Source organism: Embiotoca jacksoni, unplaced genomic scaffold (assembly GCF_022577435.1).
Source record: "Embiotoca jacksoni isolate LCO1_2020_lvr unplaced genomic scaffold, fEmbJac1.0.p SCAF_4, whole genome shotgun sequence".
Classification (NCBI taxonomy): Eukaryota; Metazoa; Chordata; class Actinopteri; family Embiotocidae; genus Embiotoca; species Embiotoca jacksoni.
In genome coordinates, this window is record NW_027185392.1 from 6,570,336 (window position 1) to 6,579,785 (window position 9,450).

Below are 9,450 nucleotides of genomic sequence, written 5' to 3' on the forward strand. Positions count from 1 at the left end.
ATGATCTTCTAATTTCTAATTTTCACAGAAGCCTTCTCCTCTCGCCGTGCGGCTTCTGAAGTCCCGTGTTGGCCCCGCCAAACATCTGGGAGATTTTCAGATTTCCTGTCTTCCTAAAGTAGAATTAAAGATCTCCAAAACTAATTTCAGCCTTATTTGAATTGAAGCAGCTGTTTGCAGTTAGCTCACAGTCACGATGGGCTGCACTGAGAGGATGTCTGTCCTCCCTGTGAGGGCCTGCCTGGCAGTGAAGAGCACATGTGTGTCTTTCAGGTTGTGGGACTGACTAGAAGAAGCGTGACTCTGCTCTAAGGAGGCCTGGTCCGGGTGCGACAAAGCGCGTCTTGGTCTTGAAGACTCGTTGTTGTCGGGCCAGGCAGTTCTGTGACAGGGAGCGCAAGCAACTGCAGGGTGAACCTCGCGCTCCAACCCGACCACCGCCCTCTGTCTCCTCCTGCACCTGTCGAAGAGGAGCCGGAGCTCCTGGCGGAAGGTGGGATTCAGACAGCAGTAGATGAAAGGGTTGTAGCAGGTGGAGCTCATAGCCAGCCAGTGAAAGCAGAAGTACAGGGCATTAGAGGAGTGGATGGCCTGGCTGGACAGCAGCACTACGTAGCAGTTAAGGGGAAACCAGCAGACAGCAAACACCGCAACCACCAGGAGCAACATTGCCAACGTTCGCCGCCGCTTCCTCCTGTGGGTGGCGTGCTGAGCGGTTGTGGTGTCACCAATGGCATTGTGGCGCCACAGCCGTCGGGCCACTGTGGTGTAGGAGGCAGTGATGATGATAAGTGGGAGCATGTAAAGCAATATGAAGGTCAGGAGGTCAATGTACTGCCAGTAGACATCTGAAGGCTCTGGGAAGTCAGGAACACACAGGCTTCGCTCCTTGTCCTTACTGGTGAGAGAAAGTCATTACAGTGGAGGCAAGACAGATTAGAGGAAAGTAGACAAGGTCAGACGTAGGACACAAGTTAGTGTAAGACTGCGAATACCTTCCACTTTTATTGATTCATTGTTTTGTCTATAAAATGTCTGAAAATGTAGTGAAATTATAATATCCCCCAAGTGCCCAAAGAGACAGATGCTTTAATGGAATCAACAGTCCAAAAACACAAAATTCTCACATTTGAGCAGCTGGAACAAGATAATTTGAGGCATTTTTTCTTGAAAACTGACTCACATTTTCTATAGTTATATAGTTAGACTCATAGACAGAGTCTATAAGTCCCTACATTTAGAATTCTGCACTTCACTACATCATAGCAGGACTGCAGGAAGTACAAGTATTGCCCCTTGGAAGCAGGGATGTCATTCATTTTCCAATCCTCACTCTTTGCTATTGTAACTAGCAATGAGGGATCCCAAACATGAACAAATTTGTGATTTTAACTTAAATCGTTATCTTTCCCTTACCAAATAATGTTTGTGCCTAAACCTCCTAGTTCATGTCTTTGTATTAGCCTACACTTGAAGAAGACAAGTCACATCAATGGAGTCTAATCATCTTTCTCTGTTGCAAACCTCATAAAATGTTACTTCTCTTTATGGATAGGTACAACTCTGTATCCTTTTACCTGTATGTAAAAGTCAGGAGTTTTTGATAGATTGCATGTGGGAGGGAGAAGCAGCTGGCCATAATCCAGATAACAGCGACCCAGACACCACCTTGTGCTGGAGACATGCGAGGTCTCAAAGGATGTAAAATCAGCTGAGAAGAAAAGATAATGACCACAAATATCAAACAAACTACACATCAGATTACTTCTATATTTGGTTTGCTCTGGAACAAAATGTCACAGGGAGAAGGTCTTGACATGACTGCTTACTGTGAATGTGAATTCTATTTAGTGATGAACAGAGGTGTTACAGTGGAAACACAACATTCCTGCTGTACTGACTATAAAGATTACAATTAAGTATTATTACACGAGAGGGTGTGCTTTAACGTGATTATTGTTTTACGGGCTCCTGCCCATGATGCACCTTCTTCGGTCTAAGACAGTGACATTCTGCCCCTCTTGAAACACGAATGCTCCTTAAAACATCTCGCCCATCTCATTGCTTCATTGACACAGCCTTTCAAAGTTTTCCTTTACCGATTTTTCCAGTTTACACAACATTTTATGTGCGCTCTCTGCTCAAGTCCATCGTTAAATTGCAAATGCACACATGCCAGTGGCCACAAAAAGACACGTAACTCAGGTGCTAATCAAGTAATATAACTTGGAATACTTACACAACAAAAGCTTCCTCCTGCTTTCCACGGTGCAGCGCACTGTTCATACTCTTTTGATTCACCCCCAAAGGATTTATATACAATGCCCACCGAACAGAACTTCACAGTTCAAGCTGGTTTCAAGAGATCTTTAAAAATAAAAACTGATCAAAATAACATAACGAACCTTAATAATTAACTAAAACAAACCTTTTCGGGAGACAACTGTCTTCATGGATGTAAATGGAAGAAGGGGCAAAGAAGAGAGTGGAGATGGAGGTGCTCAGGGGAGTTTATTCTCTCAGTCTGGCACAGCTGTGTGGCTTTCTTTTGTAGTTGGTGGTATGGCGATTTTGACCAAGTTATTGTCATTTGTTATAGTATAGGGAGAAAAATTCCAGAAGTCCGCATTAATATTCTCTGTGGTTGTTGCCACACTGACATTCAAGGCTTAAACTGACCTTAAACACATCTGTTTTCCACTCACAGCTTTTTTCTTACGTTCTTATCTTGACAGCGAGTGTGAGTCGAAATATACAGTATTTAATTTGCACTGCTTGGTGTGGACAGCACTGACATTCAGGTATACACCCACATCTCTGATATCATAGGATGCCTGAAAAACATTTTTTTATACAAAAACATGACTCACCAACTCAGCCCTTTTCTACTAAGTCCATGACCATGAACTCACAAAGAACCTGTCCTCACTTCCAGGAGTACATATTCACACTACATACTGTATTTTCAATTCACCAAAACTCTGTCTTCTATTATAATTATGCCAGCAGTTTAGCTTCACTCTTCTGTTTCTATTGCATATAACATATTTTTCACAATATCTGCGAGTATGAATATTCTACTTATTTTAAGAACAGACATAAATACTGATTTACCGATGTTTTCGATGTGCTCAGAGTGCTAACAGCTGCAGCAGTATGTTACTGCAAAAAAAAAAAAAAAAAAAAAAAAAAATTTATTTTGATTTTATACACTTTATTAATCCCCGAGGGGAAATTTCTTCACTACAGCAGGGGGGCTCTCAGGGGGGAGCTGCTGCAGCAGGCTGCCACTAGCGCGGCGCCAGGTAACCTGACCTGAGGTGCATGTTTTTGGATGATGGGAGGAAGCCGGAGAACCCGGAGAGAACCCACGCAAGCACAGGGAGAACATGCAAACTCCGCACAGAAAGGCCCAGGACCGGATTCGAATCCGGAACCTTTTTGCTGTGAGGCGACAATGCTAATTATACTGAAACACAAGTGTATGCTTACGTTGCACTATTTAACTTAAAATATCACTGATCACTTATATCCACTCAATAAGCAATTGCTTGTTTCATATTCAATTGAAAAATACTATGTTATGTCACATTGTTGCAAACCATGCTTATTAGACATGCTATTTATTATTTACAAGTCTCCAGGGGTTTCTATGAACCTGTGATTTACATTGTTATCTACTGGATATTACTTAAAAAATAAGCAAATGTTCTGATCAAAAGTGTAAGTTTTAGCTTTTGTTGGTCTGCCTATGAGTTTTCATCAAAGGGGTGTTCCTGTGGCAATGCAGGGAATATTGATTTTAAAAATGGAGCTTGACTATATGAGAAGTTTGCAACTCATTGACTAAAATCCCCACACGATTAACAGCAACTAAACAGTATTTGGGCTTTATTAGGAATTAACTCAGAAAATGTGGTGCTCATGTGTGCACTACTTTGTTTTAAGAGGAAATGGTCATAAATCACAGTTTTGCATCACTCTCTCAGCAGTGACACAAATAATGAATGACAGTCTGTTTACTATTCAGTGCAGTACTCCTATGTGGGGATTGTTTGGTAGTGGTCATTGTTGTTGTTTTTTAATTGGGGGCTTTTACTGTGTGAAGTCTAAATTGTTCTGATTCATGCAGGGAAATTTCAGACACTGCTACAAAACAAGATTTCAGTTTAAAACCTGCACAGTTGCTTCAAATGTGCTGTGGCTCTGTATAACCACAACACAATAGGTCAATTTCACTGTTACCTTCAGACACAAGAAGAATGTTTAAAATGTGGCTTCAAAAACATTTCAACTATCTTCAGTTTAAGAGACAAAGCTGTTGCTCGAATTTGTTTTGGTCTTATTCAAGTGGTCCAGTGCAAAGGAATCCGCAGCAGGGGAGACCAGCTACCTGCTTATATTTGAGTATGCAGCTACTTTCTAAATTTCAAGTTGATTCATGCTTTGTGTATTTTTAATGGCACCACATACAACAAGTATAAACTGGGCAACGTTGTCAGGCTGGCCAGTAAAATCAGTAAGCAGCGGGCTTCCTTTTCATCCAATCTTTGGAAATCCAGACCAATTTCAGTTCACATAGTTAGACATCTTGTTCTCTGTTCAGAGATAGATGATTATAAAGATGAGGTAGAATAAGGTAGCACTGTAGATAATATACCTACTTAAAATATTTTTGAACTGCCTCTTGGTTCCTTGGACATCAAGCTTTCTTACTTTTTGCAGTTATCCCTAACTCGTTAGTCATCATATGGTTTCACTTTATAAGTTTGTCTGTCTCTTTATTGCTCTTAATGCTACCCTACTTAAAAAAAAAGAATTGTGTTACCACCGAACTGAACATAAAGCCATAAAGTCAAGGAGATCTCAGGATTTATGTCCAACACCTCTTCTCTCTAGCGCTTCCATGTTTGGGCTCCAATAGCTCAATAATTCCGGAATATGTTTTCTGTTTCAGTGTGAGTAGGACTTTGAGCATTGATGGTGAACGAGCTGACGTTTAGAGAGGAGCATTGCTGCTTCCTCTCCTGATGTAAACAAACCTGTCGCCGGTCCAGGGCAATGGCCGTGAGAGTGAGAGTGGAGACATGCAGGGAGCAGTACTGTACAAAGCGACTGATGTGACACATTGTCCTCCCAAACACCCAGGTACTGTTCACGAAGCGGACCTGAGAAAATACACATGCACACACAGTGTAGGTAGTGTACATTGTGTCACCTCATCCAGCCGTCAATATAAGACATTTTTCAATACCGTCAAATTACTAAAACCACTTGATTAAACACAAATGAATGCTCATAAAGTCTCTGAGGTAATATTAAATTGCCAATGGGAATATGTTTTCTGTTTCAGTATAAGTAGGACTTCGAGCATTGATTACTAACACACAGAGATAACACCATTGGCGCCATCTTTTGGTGTCAACAGTCTTAATCACACACTATGTATGTCCTTTACATAATGCTCAAATACAGCAATGTGGAGAGGAGGGAGCAGGAGCAGTGCCCCATTGAATTCATGATTTAATTTAGTTTTACTATTTATTTTTTTAATTGTAAAGACTGAGAGTTCCCTATTATGGAACATATTGGGTGGTGTTCACATGAGCCATAAGTGCAAGGGAACAGCACACACACACACACATCAAGCTGTCAAATCTCCAACCAGGGTTAAAAGTGATCTTACCAGGGTAAAAGGTGTGTTGAGGACCGTGATGAAGATATCAGCCACCGCGAGGTTCAAAATAAACAAGCTGGTGGCAGACTGAGTGCGCTTGTTTTTGACCACTACATGGCACACCAGTGTGTTCCCAAACAGGGAGATCACGATGATCAAACAGTAGGCTGCCACGAGAAGCGCCTTGACGCTGCCGTCCTGTGACTGCCCTCCACCGCTCTTCTTACTGGCCAGAGAGTGCCAGTCCTCCAGCATCCCCTCGTCAAAGTCCAGGAGGAAAACTCCCGAGGTCCGGTTACCCAACTGTCCCGAAACATTAAGGAAACGCTCCTTGTAAGAAAACACCGCATCTCCCAGAAGTGAGGAGTCGTTAAGTCTCTGTCCCGCTGCTGTCCTGTCAGAGGTGCTCATGCAGAGGACCATCGATAACCAAACACACACTCCTCTCATTTTATGATTGGTTTTTTTTTTCTTTTCTCCAGTCTTTGTGTAACTTGATGGAGCTGCACACGCGCTCCGTCACCGGTGTCACTGAAGTGATGCAGAGAGGCTGAACCATGAGCAACAAGTTGTGTGATGCGACTCAACAGCGGCTGCTGTTTGGTAGTGTGTGTGTGTGTGTGTGTGTGTGTGTGTGTGTGTTAAAGAGAGAGAGAGAGAGACCATGTTGGAGGATTTGAAGAAATTATTTCTCTATCTGTTTACACTAGTGTAAGTATTCAAGCAGCTTTCACCAACAAAGGTAAGGTGTTTTCACCGCGCGTAAAACAAAGACAGTGTCTTGATCTTTATTTTTTTTAAGTTATTTTAGCCCTTTGGAGAAAAACTGTAGTTCAGTTGCGAACACACCGGATCCTTGGTAATTAACATAGACTGTTTATAAAGGTGGACGTCGCGTGCGGGTCTGAAAAATGACGCCAATGCTGAGGCGCTATAAACTTGCAATACCTCCGAGTGCAGCTAGGGATTGACTCCAAAAAGCCTCTGAATCCTCAAACTGCCATTCAACTTCAATCATGAAATAAAAAGTCAGTGAAATTTCTAGAAGTTATTATGGTATTGTGATGTATTTGAAAGCCGTATTTATTTATTTAATGTGCATATTTATCTCTGTGTGAATTTTTTTTATTTAACATCATGTTTTGAGACACAATCTAAGGAGACTCTTGTCTGGCTTGACTGACAGATTGACCGGCCAGGATGTGTTTAGGTATTTTTTTGGCCCACAGACAATCAATTTGGTGGCCAGATTTCCTTCACACTCTGCCTTGGTTGTGCCTTTTTCTTAATTAAGTGTACACTCAGCCAAGTCAAATGCAGCCTGGGGATGAATTCACCCTCAGGCAGACATGTGTTTGAATATGTTATGTAAATTCAGTTTGTGTCCAGTGCCTATAGTAGACACATTATATGTAACCTACCAAGTAAGATATAGTACTGGATGGACTGCCAAACCCATAGGGACCTCAGCTTCACCAGGTTTTCTGCATCAACACGAGTACGAGATATTTAGTGCATGCATTCCTCTTCCTTCTTAAAACCTATATTGCCCACATCACCCACAGTGCAACATAATCGCACAGTTAATCAAACTGGTGACGCCTTAATGGGCAACACAGCTCCCCAAAATAGTTACACCGCTGAACCGAAGAGGTGAACCACTCTGTTTACCTGCTTTGTGCAGTATGGCTGATCAAAGGGATTGAGACACAGCGAGACCTTCCACTCATATTCAACAGTTACAGTTCTGCTGTCAGTTTCCACCTTTTATCAGCATTCTGCGAACATCTCTGTCCTTAGCCTGGTATTTAATGAACGGAACAATAACTGCAGTTTCTTTGTCATAGGAACAGAAAAGATTATTTTCATTTCATTTTTTCCATCCATAAAATCCAATGGCATAAAGCCAATATTATACCTGCTCACGCTCAATAGCCATGTTGCGCAGCATCCTGTTCGCAATGTTCAAACATCTACTGTATTGCATCCAGTCGATCAACTAAATAAAATCCATAAATTTGACAGACATTTTTATGTTCCCATTATGCGGTTGTACAAGGAGTATGTGCACTGTGCAGTAGGAGAAGGAATTCATTAGTACTGCCACTCCTGATTCAGATACTCACTGGAACCACATACTCTCTCCAAATGTGTGAAGAGGGTGCCAATCTCACTCAGGAAAAAAGAGTGAGGATCTTGACATACTGTTTAGACAACTGGCTGATCCTTGCTTTCTTGCAGCGGGAAGCTGAAAATAGAGTTAGAATTGATGGATGTAACTTTCGTTCTATTAGTATCGGTCGCCCTCTAACTGCAGCGCAGCACAAATCCAGTTGCACTGGCATGTTCATGCAGCTTTTTTTGTGGATCAAGATGATCAAGGCCTGGATTTGAATCAGACAGTGGTCGTGTGTCATGACGTTTAACCATCTCAGCCAAAGGCACTCGGGTTAACTACAATTAATTGCAATTAAATGACACTGTACTATACTGTTATATGCTTTATTTACCGTGGTCGGGTTAATATATTCCATCACTTTTTAATCAATAGGTCCAAATGTTGGGAAATACTTTTATGCACTTTCTGACAGGGAGTTACACGAGAAGAGTGATACCACTCTCACATTTGAACACTAAATATAAGGCTCTAATCAGCAGCTGCTTCGCTTATATTTACGCAACGACTGAAAACAGTTGGAAACAGCCAACCTGGTTCTGCATGAAAAAGTAGCCTACCAGCAACCCTAAGTGGTCTCTTCCTGTTGCAGTATGAAACACATTTTTGCACACTTCAACATTGAGTGACAATAAATCAGAGCTTTCTAAATATCAATAAAATGGTGGATAAGATTTTGATATGTCAAAGGTTCCATTACACATTGATTAAAACATGCCAGACTAATCCCAACCAGCTGAGTGCACCTGTTGCTAATGCAGTAATTAGAGTCTGAGTTTTTGTCTTCCTTTTCAGTTTTTTGTTGTTGTAGTGCTTCTTGATATGATGGATTTAGCTACTCTCCATGCAAATAAGGTTGACATGTTTCCCCTTGTGGGATTAATAAAGTAACTATCTATCTATCTATCTATCTATCTATCTATCTATCTATCTATCTATCTATCTATCTATCTATCTATCTATCTATCTATCTATCTATCTATCTATCTATCTATCTATCTATAACTGTAACTATCTATCTATCTATCTATCTATCTATCTATCTATCTATCTATCTATCTATCTATCTATCTATTATTTATCTATCTATCCATCTGTCCGTCCGTCCGTCCATCCATCCATCCATCTATCTATCTATCTATCTATCTATCTATCTATCTATCTATAACTGTAACTATCTATCTATCTATCTATCTATCTATCTATCTATCTATCTATCTATCTATCTATCTATCTATCTATCTATCTATCTATGTCCAATAAATTAGCCCATCTTGTGTGCTTACACTAACAGAGATCTCCATTTGCAGGCTGTGCTATGGACTATACTGCCTTACTAAATAGATATGTATGTAATATGGTTATATTTAGCCTTAATTCGGGAGTCTGCGGGCCAAAATTGAAACAGGCGGAAGCGCCGTTGGGAATACCAAAAATGTTGCCACAGAAGAAGCGAACGGCCGCGAGGACTTATGGGTAGTGTAGTCTTTTAACAGCGTGCCTCCCTTTACGATAACTTGACAACCAACTACACTTCCCGTGTGTCTTCACGACAGCCGGTTTGATTTGGTGGTTTTGACAAGTGCGGCTGAACTGT

General features: G+C 41.2%; 1 protein-coding gene across 1 annotated transcript; it reads right to left on the reverse strand.

The window, feature by feature from the left end:
• Positions 1 to 180: 180 nt before the first annotated feature.
• On the reverse strand, positions 181 to 6,127 carry LOC138209417 (G-protein coupled receptor 83-like). Its single transcript, XM_069167992.1, has 4 exons — positions 5,687 to 6,127; positions 5,043 to 5,168; positions 1,578 to 1,711; positions 181 to 898 (listed from the first exon to the last, which is right to left on the reverse strand). The coding sequence occupies exons 1-4, from the start codon at positions 6,125 to 6,127 to the stop codon at positions 181 to 183; spliced, it is 1,419 nt and encodes a 472-aa protein (XP_069024093.1).
• Positions 6,128 to 9,450: the final 3,323 nt, after the last annotated feature.